At 38.4% G+C, this 17742-nt stretch overlaps 1 protein-coding gene across 1 annotated transcript; it reads right to left on the bottom strand.

The window, feature by feature from the left end:
- Positions 1-13399: 13399 nt before the first annotated feature.
- Positions 13400-16981, bottom strand: LOC141617141 (uncharacterized). The gene is made up of 5 exons (XM_074434316.1): positions 16770-16981; positions 16273-16585; positions 14949-16188; positions 14549-14693; positions 13400-14291 (listed from the first exon to the last, which is right to left on the bottom strand). The coding sequence occupies exons 1-5, from the start codon at positions 16979-16981 to the stop codon at positions 13400-13402; spliced, it is 2802 nt and encodes a 933-aa protein (XP_074290417.1).
- Between the last annotated feature and the right edge of the window lie 761 nt (positions 16982-17742).

Here is a 17742-nt window from a genome sequence, read left to right on the forward strand (position 1 = left end):
TTTTTTACTCAATTTCTTTTTAACCCCGTTGGGACTGTTATATCAACTCTCAATGCTCCTTTAAAAGTTTTTCCTTAAGTTTCTTTTTATACTTCTCTTATTCTAAAGAGTGCTCTTACCCTCACCTTACCCTTCTTTTCATGACCAGCCTTAAAGGATTTTGTTACACATGTACCAAGCATCGTAATTTTCTTTTCTTGTAGTTTGGTTGGTGGGGGTATACTCCCACATAATGTTACTCTCTCCTCTCGAGGTTTGCCTATTTCACCTTCTTGTAACATGTATCACCATCATTCTAAGAGCATTATCCACATTTTGTGGGTTTGTCCCCCGTTTTGTGACGTGACTCATATTTGAGCACATTTAGTCTCCGAATTAACCTCGTTCCTATGCTTTATATCACTTATTCGGTTTATTTCTTGTCTTCAGTTTCCCATTTTGCATATTCTTTGAGGTTATGTGTCCTTAGTAGGAAAGGATGGCTAACCTTGCATTTATGAGGCGGAATGGAGCTAAATTGATCACATCCAATGACTACGCATCAAAGGGAAGACAACACTAGAAGGCCTAAGTAGATAATAAAGTGAAATGGACAATGATGAAAGGATCCTTGTGTTGGAATATGTGTCCTCAACAATAGTGCGATCACATGATTTAATATCATAATTAAATCTAATAATAAGACTACGTAAGGGATGATTTATTATATAATCAACTGATCATCATTAATCGGTAATGATTGACTGACTAGAGTTTGACATTACTGTCGTTTGACGGTGGTGGTCAGTTGATCCCTTAAGGTCACACCTAAAGGACAACTCCCTTAATAGATAAATTGATTAATTGTATGACGATACAAGGTGATCAATTCCTTAAAATTGAACAATTCATTTGTGAGAGAGAATATTGATATCTTATTGTAATGGGATTAAATGAGATTTATTTTAGTAATAAAAATGCTTTATTACTAAAATTGTTTATTGTTTGAGAAACAATAGAGATAAGAATGAATGGTTAATTATAATTGCAAGATGTTGTGAATTATAATTATATGACCCATTTTATTTATGTGATCAAGTATCACTAGTCAATTTGTTGTATGTAATTTAATTAATTTATAAAATAATATTTATGTGATAAATATGCATTAAATTAATTAATAACATGTAACATACTACATGTGACATATTGTGTGACAAATGACAAATTAACAAAATAAAATGGTAGTCCATTTTATGTTAAATGGACCGAAAAATTGGATGGTGTAGGGTGTGAGCATGATGTTATTTTATTAAGTAAAATAGATGTCATCATAGCTAGTGCATACTAGCTTAACATACCTAGTGTGTTGTGAAGAGAAAAAGTAAAAAAGCAAGATGCCAATTTTGGCTCCTTCCCCCTTGCCTCCACCGGTTTCTATACTCTCTTTTAAGAGAGTTTTGTTCTCTTATCATACACACTACACTACTATTATTCATTCTTACATGCAAAATACCCCTTCTCTCCCACTTCTCTCTAAACAAGTTTTAGAATACTAGAAATTGTTCATCAATTCTAATATCACAACAAGGTTACTAATGTAGTAATAATAACCATATTAGAATACATTTTAAGGGTACTAGTGTATTAATCTAGTTGTGGACGCGGGCCCACGGGGGCGCTTGGGGAGAACAAGCGTTTGCATTTGTGGAGTCGCCACCAATTTACACTACAAGAAAAACTAAAACAGGCGACCGAAATTTGGCGACTGATAGAATTAGTCGCCAATTTGGCGACTGATTTTCAGATTGGCGACTGAAATCAGTCGCCAATCTGGCGACTGACTTTTTTAAAAAGGGAATCAAATTTGGCGACTGACATTTTAAATTTGGCGACTGATTTTGGGGTAGTCGCCAATTTGGCGACTGAATTTCAGTCGCCAAATCAGATTTCAGTCGCCAAATTTTTTTATACAAATCAGACCCCCCTCTCTCCTACTTTACTCTTTCGAAATAAAAAAAAAAGGCTAATTAGCGACGACACCCACGACGAGCGACGAGCGACACAACTACACTTCCACCGCCACTTCCACCGCCATTTCCACCGCCATTTCCACCGCCATTTCCACCGCGACTTCCACCCTCTTTAATTAGGTTAGTTTTTTTTGTTTAATTTCAGTTTAATTAGTTTAATTTGTTAGATTAATTTGTAGTTAGTTTGATTAATTTGAGGTTAGTTGGTTAGATTTATTTGTAGTTAGTATGTTAGATTAATTTGTAGTTAGATTTAGTTTAATTTGTAGTTAGATTTAGTTTAATTTGTGTTTGAATTAAAAGGGAATGATTAAGGAGGTTTTTGTCTTGGTTTAGGGTTATGGGTGGGGGTGGTCCGGTGGGTGGCGGTCGGCCGTGGGTGGGCCGTGGCTGGGTGGGTGGCGGTTCGAGTCGTGGGGTGGTGTTTGGTGTTGGTAGCTAAGTGAAACCGTCTCATTATCATTAGTATTAAGCTAAGTGGAACCATCTTAATTAATATTATTATTATTATTATTACTAAGTTAAGTGAAATCGTCGTATTATTATTAATATTAAGCTAAGTGAAACCGTCTTTTGCATTAATGGAATTAGCTAAGTGGAACCGTCTTTTGGATTAAGAGAAATTAGCTATTAGCTAAGTGAAACCTTCTTTAGGACTTGATTTTGATAAATTTAGTTTGATAATTCATGTTATTGATGAATTGAGGTTGAATAACCTTGTTTTTTTTGTTTTTGTTTTCTCTTTTCGTGGTTGTCACCGCTACCGCTAGGCACCACCGCACGCGGTAGCCGTTGCTTCTTGTTTTCTTTTCATTTTTGCTTTTACTTGATTAGGTAACCTCCTCTTACCGATTTACCTTTTAAATTTACTAATTTTAGTTCAAATTATGCTACGGACTTTAGGATAGAAACCTTTATTATGTGGTTGAATTGTGCTATTGATTGACTTAATTAATTTAGTACTTGATTGTGTTGTTGTTTGATTTGATGTTGACTTAGTACCCGTTCAAGAATTACTCATTAGGAGTAATTCTTGAATAGTCCCCATTTTGGGACTGTCTTTGTACGTTTCAAGTCATTTAGGTAGTAAACACGTACTTGTGATTTATTAATGAGGAATGAGTTTGGTGGCGATCCCTTTAATGTTCTCCGAATACATGTATATGTGGAGTAATTAGTTATTCTACATAGATGTGTATTTGGAGAATCAAGGGAATTGCCGAATTTTTTCCCCATTAATAAATTACAAGTGTGTTTGCTAGTGACTTGAAACGTACATTGACGGGTTTAGGTTGGAGTGATAAGGACCCCATTCGAAGATGGATTACTTATTGACAATATTTATATATTGTTTTCATATGTTTATTGTATAATGTGGAGTATAATGTTTAAATTTTGTATGTAATATTATTGTTATTTTTTAAAAATGTTTAAATTATTGTGGGGTCTTCTTTAGATTAAAATGAAGAGATTGGAACGTTCATGGATGTATGAAGGAAGATTAGACCATTCTAATAAGAAAAGACGTCCTACCGCTAGATTTATAAAGGGTGTTAGCGAGTTTATTGAATTTGCTAAACAACAAGATAAATATGACTTGGTAGACAAAAAACTTAGGTGACCTTGTGCCAAATGCAAAAACCTGAAATACCAGCTTGACATTGTAGTAGAAGAACATCTCATTATAAACGGGTTTAAGCCAAATTATTACAATTGGATTTCACATGGAGAAGCATATTCTCCAATTCATGAACAAGCTCACACCTAACAAATACAAAATGATGAGAACCCATATAGAGAGATGGTTGTTGATGCTATGGATTTCACTATTTTTAATAGTGATGACCATACAACTATTTCTGAAGAACAACCGCCACACCCACAAGCAAAAGCCTTTCTTGACATGTTAAAAGCCTCAGAAAAACCCTTGTATGAAGGAAGCAGAATGGCATTGTTACAAGCCGCTTCTAGGCTAATTACCTTGAAATGTGAGTTTAATATGCCATTTGTTGCTGTTGATGTCATTGCCTCGTTCCTTGAGGATTCTTTCCCCGATGATAATATCATGACCCGAAGTTTCTATACTACCAAAAAAGTAGTTAAAGGTCTTCAGTTACCGCATGAAAAGATTGATGCATGTCCTGAAGGATGTATGCTATTTTGGAAAGATGATGCTTTGCTTGACAAATGTAAAGATTGTGGGGCGGATAGATATGAGACAAGTGAAGGAGATACAGTTTTGGTGGTGAAAAAAGGCAACGGTAGTAAGAGGGCCAAAAAGAGTAAGAAACCAATAGCATGTAACCAATTGTTTTACTTTCCTCTCGCACCAAGACTTCAAAGAATCTATGCCACCAAAAACATTGCCGAACAAATGAGATGGCACAAAGAAAACCCACGTGCTCCGGGGAAGATGAGTCATCCTAGTGATGGGGAAGAATGGAAACGATTTGATCAGATGTATCCTGATTTTGCCAAGGAACCCCGCAATGTACGACTTGGCTTGTGTACGGATGGATTTGATCCTTTCGGTAATTTTGGGAGGAAGTATTCTTGTTGGCCCGTTATGGTCACACCATACAATTTACCACCTTGGTTATGTATGAAAAGACCATTTGTATTCTTGTCACTTATTGTTCCCGGACCAAAAAGCCCGAAACGTAATTTGGATGTTTATTTACAACCATTGGCGGAGGAGTTGAAATATTTGTGGGAAGTTGGGGTGGAAACTTATGATGTGTCTAAAAAACAAAATTTTCAACTTAAAGCTTCCCTTTTGTGGACAATAAATGATTTTCCCGCCTATGGTATGCTATCTGGGTCTACACAAGGACAAAAAGCATGTCCTTGTTGCATGGAGGAAAGTAAAGCATTTTGGCTTCCCAATAGCAAGAAAATAAGCTGGTTTGATTGTCATAAATGCTTCTTACGAGAGGGAAATCCACATAGGAAGAACAAGAAAGCTTTCACAAAAGGTAAAGAGGTGCTTGATGCCCCTCCGAAACGAGTGCCTGGAGATGAGATATGGAAGACGGTATGTGATTTACCATCCCCTATTGATGGTACCGAGGAAGAATTTAAAGAATTGAAAAAGCAGAAAAACGGTTGGTTTAAAAGAAGCATTCTTTGGGACCTTCCTTATTGGAAGACAATGTTGATAAGACATAATTTGGATGTAATGCACATAGAAAAGAATTTCTTTGAGCAACTAATTGACATGATCATGGATGTAGAAGGTGAAAAATGTGATAGCATTGCTTCTAGAAAAGATTTGCAGAAATTTTGTCATCGTCCCAAATTACACATTCGCGGCGACGGGTCTAAGCCAACATCCATTTTCACTCTCGACAAAGCTAAGAGAAAAGTATTGTGTGAGTGGTTACAAAATTTGAAGTTTCCTGATGGGTATGCATCAGATTTTAGTCGATGTGTTGATCTTAAGAAGCTGAAGTTGCAAGGCTTGAAAAGTCATGATTGTCATGTATTCATGGAGCGATTATTACCCGTTGCTTTGAAACACCTCGTGCCGACAAACGTTTGGAATGCAGTTGTTGAGATTAGTCAATTCTTCCGAGATTTATGTGCCTCTTCAATATGTGTTGATGACATGATTCGTCTGGAAGAGCAAATACCACAGATATTGTGTAAGCTTGAAATGATCTTTCCTCCTGCAGTTTTTAACTCCATGGAGCATCTACCGGTTCATTTGCCATATGAAGCCAAAGTTGGGGGACCCGTCAAATATAGGTGGATGTATCCATTTGAAAGGTAATTAAGATAATCTAGCTACTTTTAAATTAAAATTAATAATAATAACTAATCTATTTATTATATGTTAACTTTATTATTAATAAAACTCATCATTAACTTTTATAGGTTTCTTAATCATTTGAAGAAAAAATTGGTAATAAAGCTAGGGTGGAAGGTTCTATATGCAATGCTTATTTAACGGAAGAGATTGCAAACTTTTGTTCTCTTTACTTTGAAAAACATATAGAAACCAAAGCAAAAAACTTGAATGTTGAGAAACCGGATGAAGTAGACGGAAGTTTACCCGAATTTTTTCAAACTCAAGATGATGAAGGGTGTTCATCAAAGGGGCAAACAAGATATTTGGATGATAAGGAGTATAATCGTGCCCACCTTTACGTGCTATCTAATTGTGACCTCTTGGAGTCATACGAAACACAATTTGTTAATGATTTCATTCAGAGGAATCCTAATATAAGTAAGGATGATGTTTGGGACAAACATGAGGACCAATTTCCATCATGGTTTCAGAAACATGTAATTGAGTTGAATATTCAAGATGATTTGATAAGAAGTTTGGCTTTTGGTCCTTCAAAAATGGTAAGAACGTGGAATCGATACTCGGTTAATGGGTTTAATTTTCAAACATTCAACCACGGTAAAGGTAAGGCTAGGTGCAATTGGGGGGTTACTATTTCTTCTCTTGATGACAACGAATACTATGGTATAGTTGAAGATATCTTTGAAATTAGTTATAGTGGACGTGACCGAGCTTATAAAACTGTCTTATTCAAGGTTGACTGGAAGGATAATTCTGTGGCTGGAATGAGAGTACATGAACAATACAAGCTTGTAGAAGTGAATCGTACTAGAACATACTCTAAGTATGATCCATTTATACTTGCACATCAGGCTCATCAAGTGTATTTTGCTACTTATCCAAGCACAACAAATGATAGGAATCAAAATGCGTGGTGTGCAATCTTTAAGACAAAGGCACGGTCACAAGTTGATACAACTTTTTTCCAAGAAGAAAACGTTTCAAATGAAACGCTTTTGTCTCCACCCGATGAAATCAACTATGAGCATGAGAATAAAGATGGTGAAGACATGGAAGATGAAGAATATTATGATGTGGAAGAGAGACTGCCGGGGGAGAATGAGGCGGAGGAGGAGGAGGAGGAGAGAAGGGAAGACGAGGAGGAGAGGAGGGGGGAAGATGAGGTGAGGAGGAGAAGGGAGGAGGAGAAAAGGAGGAAGGACGAGGGGTTTGGAGATGAAGATGATTATGATGATGATGATGACGATGATGAGGATGAGGAAAATGATGAGGATGAGGACGAGGGGTTTGGAGATGAAGATGATTAAATTGGTATAATTTTGTATTCCTCAAGAGTAAATTATTAAAATTTAGAAGTCTGTATAATTTTCATTTATCATTATTTGTGTTAATTTTTATTTGTATTACTGCAGATGGCTGGAGCAGGTCGAGGTAGGAAGCGTGGAGGCGGCTCAGGTTCTGGACAGAGTACGCGTCCGGAGGAGGAGGAGGAGTTTGTGCAGGAGGATCCGATGCAGACAGACGGTGACGGTGAGGAGACTGACGCTACCGACGAGCCAGTACGGGTGCCGATACGGTACACTTCGGATCATCGGATGATTCTTGAGCCGGCGGGATTATGGTAAGTTTTATTCTTTATTAGTCTACTATTTTTATTTCTTTTTTTTTTTTTTTTTTGTAAAATAATAATTGTTTGTAATTTTACATGTTCAAAATAAATGCAGGTTTATGGACGATTGTGTGATACGAGGTGTCACGAAAAGCACGAAGACTAATTTCGTGGGTACAATTCCTACATCGTGGACACAAGCTTCTAATGCACAAAGAGAGGCGTGGTTCAATAACTTTCGGGTATATATTTTCCGTAATTCTTTGTTTTAGAAACCAAATAATTAATTTTGATAAATTTTTTAAGAACCAAGGTTATACTTTTATTTTATACTAATATGAAATTTTGTCGCTTTTTTTTTGTAGCTATCATTTGCTTGGTCACCGTCTCAAGAAGTAATGTCCGTAACAGGTACAATGACGTCGGTACTCGACGATATCGGGACGTGATCTGGAAGGTAATTAGGCGCCCAAAGGAACCAGAGCACATGAAAGGTATTTAATTAACTTGTTTTGTTATTTGTATTAATTAGCTTATACTCTCTTATATTATAAATAATATCAGTAACTTATTAGTTATGATTTCATATGTGTAATTGCAGGTGACAAGTATGAAGGCTTAATAAAGCATACCAAAAGTGAAGCTTTTCAGAAGAAGTCTAAGCAATCATCCCTCAACAAAAGAGGAGGAAAGGAAGACGCCGTGAACGAGCCTACTCATTACGCGGGTTCACGGTCGCTCGGGATAAAGTATTGGGTGTAAGTTTGTCTATTATTTCACACTTTTTTTGTTTTCAATGCAACATGTTTATTTTATGTTAGATTTTTTTTGATTTTCTAACATGTATGTTTTTTTTTTTTCATTCGAAAGGAAAGAAGAAGTCAAAGCCGATTGCGACGCATGATTCGGAACTGTTTCTGGACATGCATTCCAGGGTTGACTACAAAGGGGTTAGAAGTTGGACTAAGCCAAAAGACAAGCAATTATATGTAAGTTTTCCCTAACACTTAATTTTTGTTAATTTATTCTCTTTTAAAATGTCGTATATAAGGTGGTTACCATATTAACTTACAACCATTTGTTTAATATTGTAGAAAGCATTTGAACAAGAAAAAGCCGCCAATCCAGAAAAACCGGATAATGACATATGGTATGAGTTGGTGGATGGCTTCAAGAAAGGGCACGTGTATGGTACCGGAAGTTCAACACCGGCTTTCTATGAGAAAACGCGTAGAAGATCGACTTCAACAATTCCCAGCAACACGTATCAACCGAGAATTATTAGTCAACTTCAAAGTCAAATAAGAGAGCGTGATGAACGTGATGCCAAACGTGATGAAGAACTTGCCAAACGTGATGAAGAATTCCGCCAAATGAAGGAAATAATGGAAATGTTTGAGAATTGGTGGCAAGGTTGTAACCCCGGACCTAGACACAACTACGATCCAAATGATCCGCATGGTCCACATGGGGGGAGTAGAGCCGGTATTGGCTTCCAAGTAAGATGATTTTAGCATGTAAGCTTGTAAAACTTGAACTTTAGACTTGAACATTAGAATAGCTTAACTTGTAAAACTTTCATTTTCAATATATGAAATGAAGTTTGAGAAAATGGGAGGTGTTGGGTTGAAATGTATGGTGTTGTGTGTGTTGAAATTTGGGATGTATGGTGTTGTGGAACATCGGTTTGTATGCAGGTTGTAAATATTTGGCCAGCAATGAAAACGAAAAAAACCACCAAAACATACATTAGCTTTGGCGACTGAAAAGGGATTTGGCGATCGAAATTGATCGCCAAATTGGCGACTGATTCATGGTAGTCGCCAAAATGGCGATCGAAATTCGCCGCAAATCCCAATCGATCGCCGCTAAATTTCCTCACCAAATCAAGCTACGTCACCCAAATTTGGCGACTAATACCAAATTTAGCGATTGAAATTCAGTCGCCAATTTGGCGACTACCTCAAATCAGTCGCCAAATTGGCGACTACCATATCAGTCGCCATTTTAGTCATTTGGCGACTGATTTTTCAGTCGCCAAATTTGGCGACCGACTTTAGTCGCCAAAGTTAGAAAAGGCGACTAAGGTCCGCGACTGACGTTTGGCGACTGATTTCAGTCGCCAAATTGATTTTGGCGACTGATTTCAGTCGCCAAAATCAGTCGCCTGTTTTAATTCTTTTTGTAGTGTTATTGTGGAAAATTGGAAACCGTTAGAATACCTCGTGTCATGTCAAGACACAAAGTAGTGACATGAACACCAAGAACTCATTACCCTAGCATTCTATGTCTAGAATGACTCTCGTGGATGCCAATGAACACAGATGTTCACAGAGATCTGGAGTAAGGGGTGAGGGTACGTATTAGGAAGCTCTTTTGATCAAACACCTAATCCCGCCCGCCTCGATAGCGGCCTCAACTAATGATTAGAGAAAATTGTTCATACTCGATATATTGTCGATTATATGCATGCAATGCAACATCCAATAGATTAATCCTAACATGTGAAGAATTGGACTAAGTCGGTTATCACGTAATTTAACATGCAATTGGGTCAAAGTTGGAGATTTAAGTTCAATTATATGTGAAAGCATACAATACAATACAAGAAATATAAATACGACAAAGATAAAAATACAATAATTACATTGGATTAAATGATTTATGTCGAAAATACTTCTAAAACGGATAATTTGAGAAAGAAAAAAATAAACAAATTAACGAACAGGAATTAAGGTGATAATACGATTAGTAGTTAATTAATACATAATTAATAAATAAGGTCAAAGCAAGACGGGAGTTCAGAGACAGAAATCAACCAGGAATAGGCGCAGCATAGCTGCGTCGTTTGGAAGAGGCGCAGCACTTGCTGCGTCCGTTCCTTGGCTCAGTTCTGGCTGTGAAACCGGAATTGCAAATCGTTAATGTTCGTTGGTGATTTTAATGATTGATTAATATTATTTGACTCGGGTGAAAGTGATTAGCAGGTTATTTACATGTGATTAAGGGTCATGAAAGCAATAAACACGGATGAAACTAATTATAACGAATTATTACAAGGTTTAATTAGGTTAAATTAACAAATTAAACAAACCAAACAAATTAATTAGGTTAAATAAAATGAATTAATGATAAATATGATAATAAACAGATGGAAATATATCAAAGATCGAATTCCAGAGATCCAATATGAATGAATCGAACCTCTAAAACCCGGATTGACTTTAATGATGAAAAACCCGCAAATATTAATTATAAGGGATTTAAGTCGGGATTTAATTAGAGCTGGCAAATAATGACACGACACGAAAACACGACACGAAATTAACGGGTTTGGGTTGAGGCTCAATGACCCATTTATGTAAGTGGGTCGACACGAACACGACACGATATTTAATTGGGTCGGGTTTGGGTTGAGCTCTCTAAACACGAACTCGACACGAATTTCATCACATAAATATACTTAAAACTTTCCAAATATTGACATGACACGAAAACACGACCCGAACCCGACACGATATTAGCGGGTTAGGGTTGAGGCTTCATGACCCATTTATGTAAGTGGGTCGACACGAACACGACACGAGATTTAAACGGGTCGGGTTTGGGTTGAAGGGTTTGTGACCCGTTTACATGTGACACGAACACGAACCCGACACGACCCGATCTGTTTGCCAGGTCTAGATTTAATGACGAATTAAATACTAATGATGATGAATAATATGTTAAATTATTATGTTAAAATTGCTACATTAAAGAATCAGAGAACGAACGAAAGAAAAAGAAACGATTTGACAAAAGACGAAGGAAGAAGAAAGGAAGCAGGAACTGCGACAGCCTCACGAAGAGGCGCAACAGTTGTTGCGTCCTTTCTCGACGGTCACCTTCTGGTAATCCGTAAAAAGGATTTAAAGTATGGTTTTAGAAATCGGTTTTAGAAATACTTTTGACATAAATCTTACAATATTGATTACAAAAGTAAAGAACAATAATAAAATAGGGATTATACACCCTCATACTTACATGTTTGACGAAACGAGATGAACTAAGTATACGTTTTAGTGATGCTCGACTCGAATGTAGACGAAAGTGCCCTCGTAAGAGGAATTAAAACAGATTGATTAATGTTGATTATGGTGGAGTTGGTCAAATTGGTCAGTCATGCAAAACGAGGCTGGTACTCAGAAAGATCCGAGCTTACGTGGTCGAATGTTCAAGCACGTAGACGCCAAAAAGTAAGAACGTGGTCTAGAATGCAAAGGAAGAAGAGAAGGGCGGACACTCGCGTGAGAAATATGAGGACCGAAGGTCTCTATTTATACTAATCACGCGGAGGAAATAGGGGTTTCGGAGAAACTTTGGAAGTGAATCTCGAAAAGATATGAAAAGATACGAAAAAATACGCAGAAAAGGACTTGAGAAGAGGCGCAACAGGCACTGCGTCTCTTGAAAGAGGCGCAACACCTGCTGCGTCCTTTCCCAAGTGGTTTCCCCCTGCGGAAGAAAGATTTCCGTGTTTAGGTTATGGAGTAACGGATTAATCTTGTTTTCCTTAATATTTTGTGTGAATATTACGGGAAATTATTTGCCAAAGATTAAAAGATTGTAAAATATGGAATAGAAATATCCGGAACATTCCAGAACATTCTGACTTGGTTTTAGAAAATGAAGTTGGTTTTATGACCCGGACTCCAAATGTACTCTAATTACTGTCAAAACGACCGTATCGGTACGTAGATGACAATTAAGAGGTAGACACAAGTGTTTGAGCGATCACTTGACGATAAACTTACGAACTGTCATAAATCGTTCCGCGTACCAAACATGCGGCCCAATTATCACCGTGTGGTTTGCAGGAGGTGCAGAAATGAGGTATCTACAGAGCCCCCACTTTGACTGAGGCTTGGACAAGGCGAAAGTCAAAGTATAGCCATCAGGTCAATCGAAGATTACAACCCGATGACTATGGCGACGCTAGGCGGCTCAAGGGGTCTGAGCCAAGGACCTGTCGTCGGGAACATTTTAGAGTCTGTCGACTATCGGGAAGGGTCGTTTAAAGTCCATTAGACTACGTAAGGAGGCTCGCCAGCCATAAGAAGAGACCATACCTGAAATTCCTTGAAACTCCAGGGAAAACAAAACGCGATATTGGGAGAAGACACCAGGACACAGTCTGGAACTGCTGGGAGAAATCTGCTTGTGTTCGGCTTCAAACAAACTTCGGAAGGATTCGGGGTCGATGTTGATCTCCATGTCTCGAGAGGGAATGACTGTCGGTCGTGAACTCTCGCTGGTGGAACATAATCGGGAACTGATCTCCATGTCTCGAGAGGGAATGTCTATCCGTGTACTCTCGCTGGGGGAACAGAATAAAGGTGTGTCGAAACACCTGTCAAAGATGGAACGCTCGTTGTGACAAGCTAGGTCTTGGATAAAAATAAGGCGATAGTTTGCTGTTGGCTTGGAAGGTGTGGATCCGGGCGAAGAATATACGTCAAACAGACCGAATATGTGATATGGCATCAAGGAAGAGGCGCACCAAAGATGGGCCCACAAAATAACGAAATCATAACGAATTTTTGAAAATTCGTATGAAGGGAGGCTGAGGAAGAGGCGCAGCAAGAGCTGCGTCCCTTGGAAGAGGCGCAGCACCTGCTGCGTCTATTCGTGGACGTGTCTTTCCTGCGTAAAAACCCGATGAAACAGAGGGTTGATCTCATTATTTCGAAACATAAACTCTCAATTTATCTCTCAAATTCCAACCATTTCCGTCAAAATTTGATCCAAAATCTTGCATTTGCCATGACTAATCGAGGTATGTGTACTAATCTTGCATTTATCCTCCGTATTTGATCAAATGGGATCGACAAAATAGGGGGTTTTTTTTTTGGGGAAAGGTAAGCTTCTCATTAAAAATAGAGTGTCCCAATTACAAACAATATCATCATTCAGAACATTAACCCTATATTAGGCCTTCTGAAGATGATCAAGCCAGACTAATACATTTGCATTTCGAGTTTTAATGTCACAATGTCTAAGTCTAATCTTAACTTCATGCTTCACCCTGTCAACAAGAACTGTTGGTCGCCAAATAAATCCATCCACCCTGCTAGTATTCCTCATCTGCCATATCTGATACATCAAGCAAGCTAAGACCACATCAATCACCATCTTCTTGCAAGCAGAAGGCTGCCTCCAATTGATCATCCACTGGATACACTTCGTGTCAGGTAGCTTAATGTTACACCAGTCACTGATACATTTAAGACACTGTTTGCTATAGTAGCATTCAAAAAAAAGATGATTATGATTCTCTTCCTGAGTGCCACATAGGAAACATCTGTTGCTAGTAATAATCTTCATCCTGCACAGCCTGTCTTGCGTGAGTAGCCTTTGATGAGCCACTAGCCAACATAGGAAGGCATGTTTAGGAATAATCCATCTGTTAAGAACCCATGGGTACCAAGGAACTTTCTCTCCATCAGGTTTTAACCATTTGTAACCAATACTAACAGAATAGTGTGCTAAGCCATTCCCATCAGTATAAAGCTCTTTGAACATGTCTTTGACCTGGCAAATTTTTCTCCAGGCCCAACTACTGCCCACTCCAGGTTTATAATTCATCCAATCAGTCTGTTTAATATACACAGCGTGCACCCATATGACCCATAGATGGTCTTTCTTCTGAGTTACCCACCATGCATATTTGCCAATACTGGCCACATTCCATAGGTGCAGATCCTTGAGTCCCATGCCACCTTGTTTCTTTGGTTTACAAACCTGTTCCCAGGAGACTAGAGCAGGACTTTCACTTTGATCAGTTCCATGCCACAAAAAATCTCTGCAAACTGCCTCAATCCTGCCAATGACAGCTTTAGGTAGAATAAAAATTCTACTCCAATAGCTATGCAAGGTAGTAAGGACTGCCCTAATTAAAACAATCCTCCCTGCATAAGAAAGTTTACGAGAACCCAGGCTCCTGATTCTATCCACCACCCTCTCAACAAGACAGGTGCAGTCAAGAATAGAAGGTCTCTTAGGGGAGACATTGACTCCCAGATATTTAAAAGGGACAGTCCCTCTTTTAATCCCTGAATTCTGCTCAACCTCTCTTACCAAAAGATTTCATCAATCCCATTGCAGTAAAAATTGGACTTACTCTTATTCATACTTAGACCTGATGCTTTAGAAAAATAGTCAAAAGCTTTTAGCATCAGAGTGATTGAAGCTTTATCTCCTTTACAGAACAAAATCAGGTCATCTGCAAAGCACAAGTGTGTGAGTTTCACCCTATTGCATAGTGGATGAAACTTAAATCTCTCCATCTGCTGAACTACCCCCAAAATTCTGCTCAAGTATTCAAGACAAATAGTGAACAAAAGAGGAGAAAGGGGATCTCCTTGTCTGAGCCCTCTTTGTCCCTTAAAGAAACCAAAAATATTGCCATTAAGAGCCAAAGAATAAGAGGGAGTAGTCATACACTGTACCACAATTTGAATAAATTAAGGAGGGAAACCCATAGCCTCCATCATGTCAGTCACAAAACTCCATTCAACTGAATCATAAGCTTTTTGAAGGTCAAGTTTCATCATGATTCTAAGTGAACAGCTCTTCCTCTTGTATAGCTTGATCAAATCCTGACAAATCAGGATATTGCCAACAATGTCTCTTCCTTTTATGAAAGCACTCTGAGATGAACTAATCACATCAGGAAGAACCTGGCCAAGCCTTGCACATAACACCTTAGAGAGACATTTATAAATTGTATTACAACAGGCAATTGGCCTGAATTGCAATACACTGTCAGGGAGCTCAGTTTTTGGGATAAGAGTGAGGATAGTAGTGTTGCATTGTTTTAACAGCTGTCCAGACTGGAAAACCCCCTTTACAGCAGCAATCACATCAGGTCCAACAATGTCCCAATTATCTTTAAAAAACTGACTAGTATAGCCATCAGGTCCTGGGGATTTAGTACCTGGAATGGCATACATAGCCTGTTTTATCTCATCACCATTTACAGGAGCTAACAATATGTCACAGTGTGCCTGAGTTAGACAATGACCAGATGCCACAACCTTCTTATTAATATTAGTAACCTTTTTAGAAGTACCCAGCAGCACTTTATAATATTGCTCAAAAGCTGCCTGGATAGCATCAGGGTCATCACACATGTTTTGATCCATATCCCTGATTTGAAACACCCTATTCTTGGCCCTTCGTCTTGTAATCCGGGCATGGAAATATGAGGTGTTATCATCTCCAGATTGCATCCACTCATATTTAGCTTTTTGTCTCAAGTATTGATCTCTAGCAACTTTGAGATCAGCAAGATCTTTAGCACAATCCTTTTCAGACTTACACAAATCTTCATTGAGGGGGTCTTGTATCAACTGAATTTGGAATTGCTGTAAGGCAATCTCAGTAATATGAGTAAGATTCTCAATGTCCCCAAAGTGCTCCTTATTCAATTTTCTCAAACCATTTTTCAAACCCTTCAATTTTTGGACAACTCTAAACATTGGAGTTCCATGACTCTCCTTACTCCATCCATTCCTAACAATGCTATCATAGTCTGGGGCTAAAGACCACATATTGAAGTATTTAAAAGGAGAGCCTCTTCTAAGCACTTCCCCCTCTAGATGCACAAGCCCAGGGTAATGATCAAACAAGCCTTCAGGCAAAAAGTGCACAAAACTATCAGGGAAAATATCCAACCAATCCACATTAACTAGGACCCTATCCAACCTGCTATAAACCTTAGTGCCATGTTCATGTTTATTAGTCCAGGTATAGAAAGACCCCTTGGCTCCAAGATCTGCTAACTGACAGTCCTAAACCACCTGGGATAGAGGAGCCATCTCAGCATGAGAAATATGAGCCCCCCCAATTCTTTCATTGCTAGCCATGACTGCATTGAAGTCACCTCCAACTACCCAAGGCCCTCTCACAATCTTACAATATTGCCTTAGACTATCCCATAAAGGATGTCTTTCAGCCTGCTTATTCAATCCATAAACAACAGTAAACCAAAATTCTTTTCTCCTTGCTTTATCCAGAACCTTAGTATGAATGCTCTGAACAGCAACATCAATAATTTCAACATCAAAAGCTTTAGGATCCCAAATAAGCCAAATCCTTCCCCCTTTATGCAGACTAGAGTTGGTACAAATGGACCAATCATCACAAATATTAAGCTTAACTTTATTCCAGTTCTTAACTTTTATTTTAGTCTCTAACAAACCACAAATACCCACTTTATTATGAGATAAGAATCTCTTTATTTCTAACTGTTTAGTGGGATTATTCAAGCCTCTAATGTTCCAAAAACTGCAACTACCCATTCTCAGTTATAGATTTGCTGGACTCCTCCTTCTCCATATTCCTGCATTCAATCAAACCCAGTCTAGCCTTATGCATAGAGGTAGACAAAGCCTCCATAAAGGTCACTCCCCCAGTGGTAAATCTCTTCCCACCATCCTCATTTCTCATCAATCTTGATATGAATCGTCTAGGAAGAGAGTTCTCCACCACAGGAGTATTGACAACCATAACTGGAGTCATAACAAGAGCTTGGCACAATAGGTGTAGAAGGAACCACCATCGAGCGGTGTCTTCAATCGCTCTCCTGAACAGTGCGATCGAGCGTTTTTTTAGCTGGCATTGGTTTAGCTGCCCCAACACCCTTAGGCCTCCACACTTTCTGAATCCCAGTTTTATCCATCTTACCCTTCCTGCAATCAGTAGCCACATGACCTAACCCCTTGCATTGTGTGCACTTCAGAGGTAACCAGTCATAGACTACCTTTAAAGTCTGTATGTTTCCATTATCATCCACAAATTTAAGCACAGAAGGGAATGTTTGGTCAATGTCTACTTCAATCATAATTCTGGCAAAACCTAAAAAAATTCTGTGATAAGTAGCATCATCACACTTGATAAATTTGCCTACTCCACTACAAATTTTCTTCAGGCATTCTGTTCCCCAAAACTTAACATCCAGGTCAAATAATTTCATCCACAAAGGGATCTTTTTAACATCATGTTTAACCAACTGCAAATCAGGACTCCACTCTTTGATGATAACAGGTTTATTATCAAAGAGAAGATGTCCATTATTAAGCACAAATTTCTGTTGTTCCTTAGTTTTGAAGCGAACGAGAAATATACCATTGGGCATGAATGATATCTTATCAACCCCTTGCGATTTCCAGACCCTGTTGACGAAGCCTGTGAGAACAGAGCTTGGAGGATGCGCGCCAAGTACGTAACAGACCACTGATGTAGACCAGTACTTGATTTCACCAGCAACA

The sequence above is a fragment of the Silene latifolia genome, chromosome X (genome assembly GCF_048544455.1).
Source record: "Silene latifolia isolate original U9 population chromosome X, ASM4854445v1, whole genome shotgun sequence".
Lineage (NCBI taxonomy): Eukaryota > Viridiplantae > Streptophyta > Magnoliopsida > Caryophyllales > Caryophyllaceae > Silene > Silene latifolia.